Source organism: Cheilinus undulatus, linkage group 20 (assembly GCF_018320785.1).
Source record: "Cheilinus undulatus linkage group 20, ASM1832078v1, whole genome shotgun sequence".
NCBI classification, from domain to species: domain Eukaryota; kingdom Metazoa; phylum Chordata; class Actinopteri; order Labriformes; family Labridae; genus Cheilinus; species Cheilinus undulatus.
In genome coordinates this window covers 31,380,742-31,397,570 of record NC_054884.1, presented here as the reverse complement: position 1 = coordinate 31,397,570, position 16,829 = coordinate 31,380,742, and the positions used below count along the sequence as shown (strand labels likewise).

Genomic DNA, 16,829 nt, shown 5'->3' with positions numbered 1-16,829 from the left:
ACATATCATGCAAATCACTCAAGTGCCATTTTTAGAAAAGTCTACAAAGAAATCCTACTTTTTTAATTTTTGTACTTTTTTCTTATGGAATATGAGAATGACATAAAAACTATCCTGTCCTTCAATACAACAATTCATATCCGATATGGTCCGATATTTTGACAACTCAAAATCATCACAATTTTATTTTTTCAGCCCTTGTTTAATGAAATAATGTGTTGGTTATACTAAAGAATGTTTTATTGCTTGTGTTTGTTGGAAAATACAAAGGTGAGGAACTTGAGGAAGCATTGCATATCAAATCACAATATTGGAGAACAAAATGGCAATTAGACTATTTTCCCTAATAATTCAGCCCTAGTGTACATACTGTGATTCTCTTGACATTGTATCACATTCATACTCCAGACTCAATTTGAACTTGCACACAGTCTCATAGACAGTGGTGACGGCCAAGACGGGACAAGATATTTGTTACATAGTCTGACATGGTGCAGTCGTGAAAGACCAAAAAAATATTGTAGTCTGAATCGGCCTTAACTTATATCCTCTGTGGGGGTGTATGCTGTTGTTTCCCATTTACATACTTTAGTCGTTGCTTTTTTAATTCAGTGAATGCAGAAATTTGGTTGTGTATTTTAGTTCCTCAAGATCACATAAACATTTATTTAAATGGTGTTGGTAAGATTCAAACGTGTGTCTCCTACACCGAGGTAACTTTTGGTTATTCTACCTTGAATGGTTATGACAGTACGGTTAATATTCAAATCTGCTAAAGGAGCAAAGATTTTTCAACTTTTCCTTCATTTCCTCCTGAGAGAAATTTGCTTTGCAGCCTTGCAAAAAACATGGAACATGGGAAGCAGCCACATAAACTCAGACACAACACAGAAATGCATAAATACAAAGAGACCAACATTTAAAGACATCTTTGGGCATTCATAGTAATAGAAGAGCACTTCATGATATTGTATGATGTTGTGGCAGTTTCTGGAATTCCAGGGTAGATTCGCCACATCCAAAACTCGGGGGTTTAGTCACTGGTGCATAGTACTTAGTCCTGTATTTGAGAAAAGCTGAGCCCCCCAAAGATGGGGAAAAAGGAGATAAATGGCTGTCAAAAATGAACAACGATTTTAATACTTTTTATGATCAGACTCTAAGAAATTAGATCTACATGTTTTTTGTTCGAGGATACTTTTGTATGAACTACAAAATAAACATTATATTGTGATTGTAGTCATTATATGCAAATCTAATTTTGTCCAAATCAAAGCAGACAGTACCCTGCAACAGCCTTTGATATCGTATAGGTGGGAATGTATTTTACATTGAAAAAAAAAAAAACATCAAAAAATGGTTAGCTGCCCAGATATAGTTATAAAACTACTGCCTCATAACCATTTTCAGATTAAAATGTGTAACTTTAATCCCAACGTGCACAACATTAAACATAGATTTCAGTGGTTGGCTTTTAATTCAGCTGGCTGAGTGTGAATTAAAGGAACAGCACATTAGTTTTAAGTCCTTCACACTCAGATCATTAATCCTCTCCCTCCTCGCTCTTTCACCCCCCACCCTCCACCCCCCTCCTCCCCAGGTGCCTTGTTGCTGGGTGGTTTCCTGTACAGCTGGCAGTTCCCCCACTTCAACGCCCTCAGCTGGAACTTGAGGGAAGACTACTCTCGCGGTGGCTACCGCATGATGTCCGTCACCCACCCGGGCATGTGTAAGCGTGTGGCTTTACGTCACAGCGTAGGTCTCATCGGCCTGTCTACGTTAGCCCCCCTTTTGGATGTCACCACGTGGACCTTCCCTGTCATCTCCCTCCCCATAAACGTGTATATCAGCTACTTGGCCTTCCGCTTCTACCGCAAGGGAGACCGCAGCAGCGCCCGCAAGCTGTTCTTCTGCAGCCTGTGGCACCTGCCCATGCTGCTGCTGCTGGCACTCACCTGTAAGAAGCCACGTAAGGATCCTGAGAGTCCGGCTTTACCTCCACCTCCTTTAGCACTGCAGAGCTAGCTCCCCTCATAGACCCTTTATCTCACTGAGACTGTCCCTCAGTGTCTCTTTTAACCACTTGTTATTTCTCAGAGCAGCTGGATGATGGACTCCTGATTTAATCTGTGTTTAATTTAACCCAGCAGTGCTCATCGAGATCAGGAAATGAGCTGGAAACAATTGGATCAAAATTAACAGAAACACACAGAATTATTACACCAGGTTGTAATCATTTCAATGCGTGTGTACTCACTGTATATATTCTGTATTTATTTATGTAGAGGCCCAGCTGTTCCTCTCCATGTTGTACATGACTGATGTTAAATGACCCTGTACAGTGTAAATTGCTCGTATGGATCCATGCAGGGAACTCTGTCTGCAGATTTACATTGCATTGTGCAAATGCAACATAGAGGAAGAGAATATATTTATAACAAAGTTAGGGCTGATCCTGACTTAGAATTTAGTCAGGGAAACCTGATTTTGACTCCCATTTAATCTCCACAAGAGTCAGGTCTTACCTGAATGACACTTATCAGTGCTAAAGTGAAGAAAAAAACATCTGACAGCTGTCCTTGTCTGCTAGAAACTCCTTATATTTTAAGTTAATTCTTTGAAGCCCTAGCTAAGAGCTGCTAAGAGATTTTAACATTAAAATGCTACATTTAGCATTTTTAGCAGCTTGATTTACCATGTCAAACATGTACCATGTTTGTTATGACGGACTCTTCATAGATAACAGTGCTGACTTTAAAAGTTGTGAAAGAGAAATACAGAAGGGACCTAAATAATGAGAAGAGCTAGTGAAAGCTCTGCTTCAGTCCACCTGAGAGTCATCAGCCCTTTTCATATACTCACTCCTGGAAATATTGAGGAAAAACTCAGGAAGTAGGCCCCTGACATCTTCTGAGTTACTCACATAAAAAAAACTTTTTGTCCTTTTATCGGTGCTTCCTATAGTTTGACATATTTACTATTAGAGCTGAAGGATGTATTGTTTTCAAACTGCAATTGCAGTGTGCAAATATGCAACATTTGCAGTGCAGGACATGCATTGTGACCTGAAGTACATCATGCTGCAGCTTCTTAATTTTGGTGCAAACCAAAGCTGCCAGTTTTCTCCTTTCTATGGATTTTCACTATAAAAGTCTGCCTGATATCATCAAGGCAGATCTTAAGTGAGTGTATTCTTCCTGCCAGCAGCACCTCATCCCGGGGCCCTTTTTATTTAACCTTTATTTAGCCAGGCTAGTCCTACTGAGACCGGTGACCAGTCCAGGGTGCACCCTTCATCTTGCCCAGTGACATTTGGGATAGGCTCCAGCCCCTTGCGATACCAAACCAAATAAGCAGTGTAGAAAATGGATGGATGGATAGTCCCATTGAGATCAGAGAGCTCTTTTTTAAGGAGACCTGACCAAGAATAGCAAAAGTGCTCATACAGCTGGAGCTAGACACTGATGAGATGTAATGGAGGTGGCTGGGGTGGAGGAGGGATGCAATGTTCCCATTGAAACAACAGACTGACTGCAGAGGAGAGGAGAACAGATTTTAGAATATGACAGAAACAGGATGATTGTATCAAGAGGTCGTGGCAGAATGGGATTGGCTCAGAATTTGAGTAGATGCCCATACCAGCTGATAACCAGAGCAGGGAACAGCAGAAAAAAGAAGACACGTGAATGAGTGATTGTTAATGAATGAGGGACGTATGGGAATGAGCTTGAATTTACACTAAGCTTTATCACTATGAGCATTTATAGATGTTAACAACAACTTCTGGAACAATGACGCTCAGAAAGTTCTGATTCAAGAGTTTTCACAAAAGATTAAAAAATATTTAGAGTCTACAGGTTTTGCAGTTTCAAGTTAGTCTGCAGATTGTTCCAAGAAAAAGGGGCAGAAAACCCGAAAGCCGCCTTCTTGACTCGGTTCAGACTTTGGGAACAACAAACTGCACAAAGTCAAACAAACTCAGGTTGTGCAATCCATCTGCCAAGATTGGAAGAGAGGAAAGGCAGTCTGGAATCTGGCTTTTATAAATGAAGATACACCAGTGTCCAAGATGAAGTGTACTCAAAGAAGAAGCTGACTTTAGAATACCAAATAAAGGTCGAAAAGCTGGCTCAGCTAGTCTCTTTTTGTCATAAAAGGAGAAACAGGACTTTGACCAGTCTAAACCTTAGACATCCACTCATGGTTCACCTCAGCGGCAGGTGTGCACTGCACTTTGAGAGTCACAGTAACCAAACATGGTGAGTTTTCATCTTAAGGTCACACTCATGGCTGATCATGTACTGTATGTGGCTTTGACATTGTTAGAAATGGTAGGTGACATTTAAGATAAAAAAAAAGTAAGCAACAAATTTTAAGAGTTTATGGAGAAACATGTTCCTCCATCTCTTCTCTCTTGCTTCTTCTTGTCAGGAGGCTGGACCCAGTGTGTTATATTTGAAATCTTAAAATGTCTTAAAGACCAAAGTTTGAAAAAAGAGAATTCAGCTAATGTATTGTCAGGCCAAAACCTTGTATCTCCATTCTTCATGATTTGGATTGTTTTTTTCATGAGTCAATGCTATTGTTAACCTTTACATCCACCAGTTGGTTTTAACAAAATTTACAGCAGTATAAAGCATCAAAAAGATGCCAACTATGACCATTCAGTGTTAAGTTCTTGGAAAAATGCAGTGTATTGTTCATTTCCTGTGTGATTTGGAGATACGAGGTTTGTCCAGATACCAGTGGTACATTCAAATCTACTGCAGTTGTCCAGTATAATTTATTTTCACATTTGAAAATTGCTTTATTTACCTATTGCAGAACAAAAAATAGATTGCAATTTCAGTTTTTTCAACCATATTCAAGAACATACAGGAGAACAGAAAACTTAATGAAGCAGCCTTATTATCTACGCTGAAATCCCAACATTTGCGTACAGTCTCATGCACCAGTCCCGGGATATCAGTGCCATCTCCTCTCCTACTAAGTCATGTAGAAATCTTCCTGAATATTTTCAGCTCCATTCTCAAATCAGCTCACCCCAACTCCAGGTGGGAAATTCACAAGGGATGTGAGAAGAAAAAATACCCGACCAAGTGGAGGTGTAATATCCACCTGTTAGCAGCTCAACTAAAACAACTGAAGGAAGTTTCCAGGAGTTTTCTGCATATGAAAAGGGCTGAAAAAAGTCTGATTGTGCTCCTTTCTGGGTGTTTTAACGGTTTGATTAAAGTTTAAATGAGTCATTTTCAGCTTGATTGATTAAAACATCAACAGTTTAGCTTCTGGTAAAAAAAAGAAAAAAAAAGAGGCAGAAAAAAACAACTTCATGGTCATTTGGAGACTTTTTTTTGCTGTTTTCAGCCTGAATGTTGTTGATCTAGCTCTAACAGCTTTAACAAAATGCAGCAATTCAGCTGATATATGGGAGTCAACTTTGGGTCTTCCTGACTCATTTTTTGAATCATGGACTTCTTTGAAATGTTATGAAAGGCTTTGAGCTTTGTTTTCAGATTTTAAAAACAGGACAAATACAAAGTTATTCTGAAGCAGCTGTTGTTCGACTTTGACCTCAACCCTGTTACTTGACTGTTTTGAACGCCTCATTGTATTTTGCAGCTCTGCAGACGCACTGATGGCTCATTTATGTAACGCAGCACGGTTAATTCAACACGGTTGTGATGCACCAAAACAAGGAGAATGCTTAACCTCTGTGAGAAACACGAGGGCGAATATTCTCTGACAATAAAACACGTCATGATTGTGAGTCAGTCTTCTGTGTCATCATTTACTCCCCTCCTTAAAAATCAATTTTACTGTATTAAATAGATGGGTAGAGGATAGAGCCACACACAAACCTCCATCACGCCTCGTTAGGTGGTGGTGCAGGCTCCACCTCATATTTGGATTTAAGTTTCAATTAAAGCCTTAGTGGATGTGCTGCCTTTAAGCACAATCACCAGGCCACCTCTGCACCTGTCACTCAACATGTGCTCCCCTTCCGCCCTTTACCCCTAGTTTTGGTATTTGGTTACATTTCCATCACCACTCTAACAGAAACAAGCGGCCCCTTCCCCTCTCTGCCATCCTCCATCCATAAAAAGAGAGCAGAGGGGGGGCAGAGGGATTTTGCCAAGGCCGGGAGACCTGAAACGGCTCGACATCCTCATAAAGTGTCCAAGCGGCCGGATACGGAGTTTCATATCAGAGGCTGAAAGGAGAGCAATGGAGCCAGCTGTTACAGTCAGGAGAAAAGTGGAGAAAACACACATGAACACGGAAACCTGCGCTGGGATTGGATGTCGGACACAAACCCCGAGGATCAGTGTGGCGGCCTGTCCTGGTTTACAACATCCGTTCCTACAGGGACGCCGGGTGGCAGAACAACCTCACTCTCTTCTCTGGACCTTCCACTCATACTTTTATTATTTATTCCATTACATTGCACTGAAGTGTAATATCATTCAACAACAGGCTTTTGCACAAGATAAATGTTTCAGGGCTTATAAAGTTTTATCCAAAAATTTCATGCAAGTTGTTCAAAAACTAAAAAAAAAAAAAAAAAAAAAAAAATACAACTGCCAACAAATGAAGTTTTTAAGCTTCTCTTTGCTCCAAAATTATCACTGTCAAATATTCTGCTGAGTTCTTTTAAAAATGTGAGCTTGATTTTGCAGAATGATGCAAATGCACACTTTAAACCTGAATATTAGAATAACTGTAAATCTGAGATCCTTCTGTATACTGTCGTGATCAACAGCTGTGATTTTAAGACAAAAAAAGTAGTTTAAATGTTGCTTATTTAACTCGCTTTTCCGAGTTTTGCACCTCTTCTACAGTTGCTTTTGAGTGTCATTTGTTGAGCCTTCTACTGTAAATATATCTTAATATTCAGTGTTAGGTCTATGGCTGAGCTTTTAACTGTTGCTTGAGTCTTTTACCTTAGATTCCCCTCACTACTGCTTTTTTAAATTATTTAAAAATTAAGTGAAAGTTTTAGAAAAAAAAAGACTTCAAGTAGCCCAACTGAGTTGTTCAAAGACTCTCAGAACAAGAGGTGGTTTTCCTGCCCCTTTCTTCCTCAAAAATGCACAAGCATCACTTTCAGCTGTAGCAGGCTGGTCATGGACTTGAATATATTAGTAAAAACACCTAAATAGAGCTTGTACACCTTCCACTTTAGAATTTCAATTACTTTTTAATGCTATACTTGATGTTAAAATCCTGCACACTGAGAGTAAATCTAACTAGAGTCACATTTCAGGTTTTTTCTTGCCTAACATGTAAAAAACCATACTTTTTTTGCCTTATTTTTTAAGAATTTTATTGTGGACAGCGTTCATTTACACACTACTCCATCACTTTTGGAAGCTTTTATGGTCTAATCAACAAGTCTACTTGGAAACTTGAGACCTTCACTGATCAGTACATACACACACAAAAAAAGAACTTCGCTTATGTACAATGATAATATTTTTAAATGAAAAACCTTGGTATTTTCCTTGATTGTTGTATTTTTATTGAAGTTTAATGAAAATATATATATATTGTAACTTTTCACTCTCAGGGACATTAACTCATCCTCAAAGCTGTATTTTTATTTTTACATTTGATTGAACTGACTTAATATTACGTGATTATAATGCTGTAACTTAAGTTTAAGAAAAAAGTGGTATACTGATGAACAGCAATAAGTTTAAGGCTACCTTTGGTTCCCAAATGTCTCTAGTTGAGCTATATTTCAATATTTGAGCAACTTGCAGAGTGGAACAATAAAGGTCTGTTTTCAGCTTATTATGTCATGATTTTAACTGTTAATGATTGAAATTTTGAATTTTTTTTTAGCTTATTTCATGTTTTTGACTATTTCATACTCTCAATTCAACTTTTTGTCTCATATTTTTAGCTGACTAGCTCATGATTTTTACTGTTTATCCTATAATTCCAATTTGTTTGTCATATTTTCAGCTTATTGTGTGATTTAAACTTGATACTGTAAAGTCAACTTTTTGTCTCATACTTTCACCCCATTATCTTATTATTTGAACTATTTATCCTATAATTTTAACTATTAGTCTTATATTTTAAGCTTATCTCATGATTTAGTTTTTTTGTACTGTAATTTAAACTTTTTGTCTTGTATTTTTTCTGATATTTTCAGATTTTATCATAAAATTTCAACTTTCTCTCTTATATTTTCATTTAAGGTCATAATTTTAACTTTTAATACTGTGATTTAAACTTTTTGTCTTGTATTTTAAGCTTATCATGTCATTATTATAACTATTATCCCAGAATTTTAACTTCAGCATATATCATGATGTATTTTTTTTACTGTAATTTCAACTTTTTGTCTCATATTGTTTTTCTGATATTTACAGTTTTGATCTTATAATTTCAACTTTCTGTCTCATATTTTCATTATATGTCATGGTTTTACTTTTTATAATGTAATTTTAACTGTTAGGCTCGTATTTTCATCTCTGTCTCATATTTTAAGCTTGTGTCATGATTTTAACTTTTAATTCTGTAATTTCAACTTTTTGTTTCTTCTTTTTTCATTGTGTTTCTTTATATAACTTTAACTCATTATTTCTGTCTTGTTTTTACTTTAAATGTCACAGTTGCAACCTATTAGTAACAACTTTTTAAAACTTTTTATCTCTAATTCTTACTTTTTATCCCATGATATTAACCTTCTCTCAGTATTTTTACAATATGTAATCATTTTTTCACCATCATTTTAACTTTAGTTATTTAGACTTTTTGTCCCATTGTTAAAATTTTAATGCAACTATTTTGAATACTTGGCTCAAATTGCTGAGGTTTTTCTTTTCTTTCTTTCTTTTTTTTTTTTTTTTAAATTTTCCCTTCTTATATATTTTCAACTTTGTTCTTGTTTTGTTTTGTTTCATTTTTTACTGGTGTTAATGGGCTTCCATACATGAGCCAGCAGCATTTCGTATTTGTCTCTCTTATTTTACTAACTCACACACATAAAATCATGGACATCCCCCTCTGTCCCAGTGCTACTATCAGCCCTTAAATCACTCATGTTATTGGCCGCTTCTCTGTGAGTCTAAGTTTTAACGCCAAAGTCAACAAAGTGAGGAGTAAAAAAATATGAATCCGTAAACAGCAGAGTTTCCTCCAGCAGGCCCGGATCTGCAGCTTTAATGTCCTCACATCAGAGGAGGAAACACAGTCTGTCTGTCTGTGGTAGAGCTCCGATTCCTCCAAACCTGCTCTGAAATCTCAGGATGACGGATGACCTCTGCTCCCGCTTCAAAAGGTTGGTTATTATTTCAAAATAAAACCAAAGAGCTGCAGTTTGATCCTAAAGCAATGTTTTTAGAGTGAAACTGGACTACATGAGGAGGAAAAGTATCATTGAATGAAAATAGATGCAAAAAAATAGGTTAAATCTTTGAAGCAACAAGTGATTTCGCACTTTATGTGAGCTAAACCTCCTTTATAAAGAATTTACATTACATTTTTATAGCGTTAAATCAGATGATGCCGTCACTGGAAGTTGTTATAATGACTCAGACAGTGAATTCGGAATCATTGGTGGAAAGTGCAACCAAAAGTGGGGAAATAAACGTCTGCATGTTCAGGACAGGCCTGCATAAGCACAGTTAGCATATCTGTTCGTTTTTAAACACAGTCTGTCAGTGGGTTTAAATTACAGATATAGACTATGACTCATCTACAGCTCTCATTAAACACTCACTAAAAGTTTGCTCCCTTTTTTGTTCCCCGACTTTTAAATAAAGGGCATGTTTCTGACGTCGAGCATTTTCTCTGATCTCTTTGATATTTAACAGAGGTGTGTCAAGGATGACTTAATTATTTCCAAAAAAGGACAAATTTCAGACAGTAACAATTAGAGTAGGCTAATTTAGTAGACCAGTAAAATAGGTGGAATAATAGTTCTCTAATGTCGCCTACTGACTCCATGTTTAACTTTTTAAGTCCACTAAAGTTAGTGTATTTATGCTAACCATGCATAAACACAGGCTAATCTTATGCTAATTGGCTAACTCCTTACTCAAGTTCAGTCTAAAAGCAATACTTGAGTTTATTTTACTCGTTTTTTTAATCAAATTAGCCTATTTTTTCCCTCTAATATTACACATTATATTATGTTTCAGAATTGTATATTGCACTTTGGTCAACTGTGGTTGTTTAAATGTGCTTAAGAATAAATTTGAACGTAACTTGAGATGTCGTCATCACAGGAGACAATAATAACAGACCAAAACCGTGGATATCATTTTCAGCAATTATAGGGACTATAAAAAAAGACTATTAATGGGCTAAAATAGTCTTCTCTGCCCTTAAAGGGACAACACCCAATTCCACCTGTTGAACTGGTGATTTTATCAAGAGTAGAGCTTCTTTGTAAGGCTAAAGGTATGCGACACATGCGCAGAAGCTTGGAAATGCTGTGAGGAAAAACGGCAAAAGTTAGTAAAACTACGTCATAGGCTAGGAGAAGGCATTTTCAATAATGAAATAATACAAGGGGCGAGGAAAATGCATAAAAACTATCTAAAAATGGCATTCAAAGTTTTTAATTATAGTTTGTTTGACAATATTTTCATATGTGTGCGGACTGTTATTACCTTAATCACAGGTGTCCCGACGCGTTTTGCTGCACGGAAACTAAGCAATAATAATTTTAATTGAATTTATAATTAGTTTCTAAAATGACCCATTTAGTTCATAATAACTCTTTATGCGCCTTTTCTTTTTTTTTTTTTATATGAGCCACAGTTTACCATATGTGATCTCCATTAATTCATATGGAGAGTCAGACCTCACTCAAAATTAACAGGCTTTGTTTACGAGCCAAATTGTCTTTTGAAAATTGTCGGTATTATTTTTCCCAACACTTTCCCCTTTGTAAACTATTTTATGAGAATGATTTTAAAGTTTTCTGCTGTTTGTTTCAAATAAAACATGGCACAAATTGTTCTGCTCGTGTCAGAATGAAACAGCAGGAAACAGTTAAAGTCGTCTAAATTCATTTAAACGATATGTCAGAGACATGAGAAACGGGAGTTAATTAGCTGCTTTACCCAATAAGAAAGTTTTCCAAACTCTCAGCAGAGTCCCGCACACACGCGCCTTCTCCATACTGAGGCTCCCACGGCTTGTACCGCCCACTCTTACCTCTGATTGGTCCGCTTCTATCAACAAACGGCTGTGTATCAATTCCCAGCGCTGCTATTGGCTGCCGCTGCTGTCACTCCTGCGTATGTGTCTCTATAAGGACTCTTGCTCCAACGGCAGTTTTAACAAACCTGAGATGAGCTTGGAGCTGCACCACAGAGAATATTTCCACTTTTAACGACAAATATGACTGAAAATTGCTCCATGCCTTTTCATTCCTGGATGTATGATGCTCTACGGGCTTATTTAGAGTAGTTTTTGTTTTTATTTGTGAGTTTTATTTATTTTTAGCGGCAGGTGAGCATGAGTGTCATTTTGCGAGGATCGCCGAGGTGCCAGCGGGAGTGAGTTGGGCAATATGCGCCGCTGGGAGATGATTTCTACCCGACAGGCTTATGGAATATAGCCCGGTTTGTCACAGCCTGTATGCCCCCTGGTCCAGCCCCGCGAAGAAGAAACTACTTCTCCTCAGCATCATGTTTTTCATCTGGGTTTACATGCTGTACTCCTGCGTGGGCTACTGCTCCACCATGCCAAGTTTGGTGGTGGACGGTTACCGGGGCAAGGAGACAGGTTCCGGGCTGGGTAAGAGGACAGAGGGCGGCAGGACGGAGCTGGTGTCCCGGCTGCTGGGTAAACCGCAGCCGTGGGAGGATGTAGAGAGCGACTACGAGGAACCGTCCATCAGGACCGCCGCGTCCAGGGACCTGCTCAATAACGAGCTGGACACGGACTGGGACGAGATGCGGGAAGAGCTGCGGGGAGAGCAGCAGAGAGCTCCGGAGCCAAGCGCCATGTCGAGCTTCTCCAACGGCTCCGGGAGCAAGAAGCTGCCGCAGGCGATCATCATCGGGGTGAAGAAAGGAGGGACCCGGGCCCTGCTGGAGTTTCTCCGGGTTCATCCGGACATCAGAGCCGTTGGAGCGGAACCGCACTTCTTCGACAGAAATTATGACAACGGACTGGAGTGGTACAGGTACATTAACTTATTTTCAACTAATACATCTTGATTAAAGTCAAATTGCTGATTTAATACATCGAAAAAGACCCTAATGTGACTAATTTTGATTGGTTTTATTAGGCTAATTAACAAATAAAAGGTGGTAGCATGGGGTGCTGTTGAAAAGATATGCGGATACTGGTCAGTTTAAGGGTAAAAATGTATATAGCTCGTATTTATTTGATTTTTTACGTCTCAGTTTAATTCTTTATAAATTCCCAAGCAGTCTCGCAACCGTGGGGAGTAAATTTTCTCCAAATAGCTGCACAAGGGCACCAATTTTATCTCAATAAAAGTGCAAAAAACTGGAAAATACTCACATTATTGCAGTTACTGCACGCGGGGCCGTTAATTATAATTAATGCAGTGACAAGTGACGCACGACGTCCAACGTAGAACTTATTTTATTTGATACCTTCGGAAAATAATTGTATTAATTGTCGGAAAATGTAACCACCTCGTTAGTTTAGGACGTTTTTCAAGGCTGAAATAGGTTTTTGTTATATCGTGCTGCTAAACGTATATACTGTTATTTGTGCATAAGATATTTATTACAGCCTTTAAATACGTTTTCTCAAGTTTATTTGAAGTTTTGTTCGCATTGTAGAGAATTTTCTGTAATTCCTGAAGCACCATTATCACAATGGGAAGCTAATTCGCCCCAACATGCTTCAAAATGACAAAATTTTGTCTTAATAGAAATGCTCCAAATCAAACAAATTACTCCCTTAGTACACTTATTATCGAGTAAACTCTGAGATTATAGCAAAGTGAGCCTGTTAAGCTAAATAAACATGGTGACAAGTGATGCGTCCAAAGTCTCTTTACGCCTCAGGCGGTTGGCTCGCGCACGTGAACCCTCCTTTAATTAGCCGTATTTGTTGTTTCATGGTTAATTCATTGAATGCAGACTCATTTAGTGTTTTTAATTTAAAACATATCGTCTTGTGAGATATTGTGAGCGTGCTCGGTGATCACAGTGAGGGAGGCTGACGTGTTTCTGCGATGTGCAGTGATCTCTATTGGACGCAGGGCTACATTGCACCTTCGCGGTGACGAGCCAGAAGGCTTCTGCTGTTAAGCTGAAATGTTAGATTTGGTGTTTTTCATTCTCATTGCAAAGCTTGGAAAAATAAAAGTTATTTGGAGCTGCTCCTGGCATTGCAGTGACTTATGTAGATTTTAATAGTTGAGCTTGTATGGGACAGTGTGACCATAAATGTGTGATTGTGCAGTGCAGCTCAACTTAAAAACACAATTTGCACTAATCGGCTCATTTCAAAGATCAAACATCCCAAATCCCCCCTGACTTCTTTAAGATAATTTTGGGGACTTTTTAAAGGAAAGTGTACAATGTTAGTGTTTTTGTGTTGTGGAGTATTTAACCTAATAGATCTGAATGGGTTTATCCCGTTTAGACCATTGTAATGTGAATGGGACCACGGGCCTCACAGCCCACGCTGCAAGAAAACTGCATCTGCAACACAAAGTGAGGAACAAAAACCTGCAACAATACCATTTAAGATCCTTAGAGGTTTACAAACTAACATTATCCTCTTTATTTACATTACAAAGTGCTAATATAACGAGCCGAGGGGCCGTTGAGCTTAATGGCTGCATTTGGGAGCCACTAAAGCGCCATATGTTATCTTAAGATGAAAAATAGCTTAAATATTACTAACCCTCATTAAATTTTCAATTCATTTTAGCAGAATAAATATTTTAATAAGATTAACATTAATGTTTGATCAGGCTTTTGTTCATTCCTTTATTTTACCCCCTATAAAACAACACAAATGTAGCCTATATCTTTACATGAATAGTGGTTTAATCAATGTATTGATCAGCGACTGGAATCCACTTCACTTTGCAATTTCTGCAGCCCTTTATTTTGAAAAAGCTCTCAAACTCAAGTCAGCAGGTTTCACAAAGTTCAGTCTAAAGTTGGATAACTGGAGAAAATCTGAAAAATTGAATTAATTAAAAAGCCATTGAATTTTGTGGCCTGTTGAATAAAAACAACGTTTTCTCCTCATCAAATATGCAAAACAGGCAAAAAGGAGCCTCAATGTACAGCAAAGTAAGAAAAGAAGCTCTGAATAGGGAAGTGAGTGTTGGCACATTAGAGACACTGTTTTAATTTGGCACCACGTTCCTGCTTTTACGTTGAAAGCTACACCGATTTACTGCAGGCCATCTTTATTCTAGTAAGCGTTTGGAGTAGCGCTGTTATTTAACTAACTTCTCTGGACGGGGAGTGGTGGAAAAGTGCTGTCTGCTACTTTTTAGGCCGTGAAATCTAATACATCTCCAGTCATGACTCAAGGTTTTCTGCTGAGATAGAGTGGGAGCGGATCCTCTTTCCTTTTGCTCACATTTTCTTTCCTCTCGGTGCCAAAAAGTAGCTGCATGTGTTTGTTTTTCTTTAAGAAGAACGATTTTGTTTTGCTTTCACTTTAGCTGTGTGCAGCTTCAGATAATGTTGTGATATGAGGAATTTTATGCTGCAACAGGATATCTGAAGAGTGTAAAATCCATTAGATTGTTTGTCTCTCATAGAAGTGCTTTCGGGGTGTATTTTTGAACAGTGAAATCTACTTTTATGGATGAATTTCTGCAAGAAATGTTATTTTTGTGGAGAGAAACTGGTGTCAGCAGCTCCTGTAGGGGAGAAAAAGTATTTTTTTTTACCAGGAAGATGCACCTAGAAAAGAAATCATGCGTCATTCATTGCTGATTCTGTAAAGTTTCCCATTAGGAGCAAAGAGAACGCTGAAATGTTCCAGACGGAGGCAAACTTGCGTGGCATTGAAATCCATTCTGTGGGAATATGATCTGATCACAGCGAGGGTCATTCACGGAGGCGGTTACAGACACATCTATGTGTGTTTTTGAGTTGAGCAATTCCTGTCCTTGTTTGTTCATTTGCACAATCTCTTTCTCTCCCTTTGCCATCCACTTTTGTAATGAGCTTGCACCATCTTCCCCCCCCAGCGGACGCACATTTAGAGCTGGAATTCCACCAAGTAAATACAGCCATAGAGCGAGCAGAAAGGACTTTTTAAGGGGGGAGGAGGTGGCGAGAAAGAAAGTTTGAAACTGAATGGAAGTGGTGATAACAAGTCTTATTGTGGATTTCTGATGTACTTTGACAGTTTTTACTTGTGCCAAAGACAAACACATGATTCATGCTTTTGACCGAGGGGTCCTTGTATCAGGAGGTACACATTTTCCCAGTGAGGTCATGCATGAACTGGCCCCAAGGAACACACATACACACATACACTGAGGGACATAAAAAGAGAGCGTGTGAGCTCAACAGGATGGTGTGAACAGGAACATGGGTTCATTATTTCTTGTTTTGTCTCTGCACCTGTGTGGTGAAAGTTGACCGCTGTTATCTGGCAGTGATAGGCTTAAAAACTCCTTATCATAAAAACACACTATAATGGCAAAATCAATAAGTTAATATGTAAAAAGATCAATAACTTGTGTGGAAAATATCAAAGGTCAGAGGCAGCTGTGTGTGCATTTTGAGAAGCAACAACTTAAATCATCTTACGTGGCATTTGTGGCTTTGGACGTTGTGCAGCAGACTAATTTTTACACTTTTGAAAAGTTTGAACGTGGCTTAAAACACAATCAAATGGTTTAAAGGGGCAGAAAGACAACTTTCCAAACTATGACATAAATCCAGTGGAAAATATAATCTAAAATATAAAAAAGACAAAATGAAGGCCACAAAACTCATATAAATGTAACCAAAGCTTTTGCAGCGAGTCTCTTTTTGCGCAGATTTCTAAAGATTGAAAAAAATGACAAATAACAGCTTCACAAAGGCAATTAAAGACAAATTAAACAAATAGTGAAAATCCCATAAATTAAGTAATGCATTTAAGAAAAAAAACAGAGCAGTTTATACACAATTTGGCCTCTCTGAGACATTTTGAACCCCTGGTCCCATCACTTAGTCCTTCCTCTGTGCTTTACAGGCTCACATCTAAGGGTTGTCCCGATTTTTGTTGGAATGGAGAGGTGGAGTAAGATCCTAGGGCTACATGGCCTTTCAAAGGGAGATTTCGCAGAGGCACACTCCAAACAGAGTGTCATGGGAAATCTTCCAGGACTTCTCGACTCATTAGCAAGATTTGAAAATTACAACAACTTAATATCAGAATTTAACGTTATTCAATGCACTGTGGCCCTTTTGATTTTGAACAGGCTTGTCGAAAAATGTACTCGTAGTCATGTCGGTTGTCATGTAAATGCTGTTGATGACATTTAGAAGCTTAAAGGGTCGTTCATAATTTGTAGGGGAAGATTTCAGCACTTACAACTCTGTTTCAAGGAGAAATTGTGCTGTAGAAAACAAAAGGTAGAGATGGAGCTAAGCCTTGAGGTAACGTGTCAGATTTAGGGCTGCAAAATGCTGGAAAAACTGCAGTATACATTTCTTTCTATGATGCATCTATTGTGCTATAAAAACACAGGAAGTTATCCCAAGTCAATGCAGTATGGTTTTATAGGCATATGGGTAATGTGTTTGAATTAACATAATTATCCAACAGTTTTATTATTTATCGCTCATTCTTCTTTATTGTAGGATGACAAAAACTTATCTGCATGCATTGATATTGATCAATTTAGT

General features: G+C 38.2%; 2 protein-coding genes across 2 annotated transcripts in view; both read left to right on the top strand.

The window, feature by feature from the left end:
* The window catches only part of LOC121528313 (protoheme IX farnesyltransferase, mitochondrial), a 56,381-nt gene extending 50,618 nt beyond the window's left edge, over positions 1–5,763 (top strand). The window contains exon 7 of the mRNA XM_041815695.1: positions 1,601–5,763. Coding sequence (XP_041671629.1) covers positions 1,601–2,025 — 425 coding nt within the window. The 3' untranslated portion in view covers positions 2,026–5,763. The remainder of the gene's footprint in view (positions 1–1,600) is intronic.
* A 5,561-nt stretch (positions 5,764–11,324) lies between these two features.
* The window catches only part of hs3st3b1b (heparan sulfate (glucosamine) 3-O-sulfotransferase 3B1b), a 30,115-nt gene continuing 24,610 nt past the window's right edge, over positions 11,325–16,829 (top strand). The window contains exon 1 of the mRNA XM_041815771.1: positions 11,325–12,157. Within this exon, the coding sequence (XP_041671705.1) occupies positions 11,577–12,157 (581 nt within the window). The 5' untranslated portion in view covers positions 11,325–11,576. The remainder of the gene's footprint in view (positions 12,158–16,829) is intronic.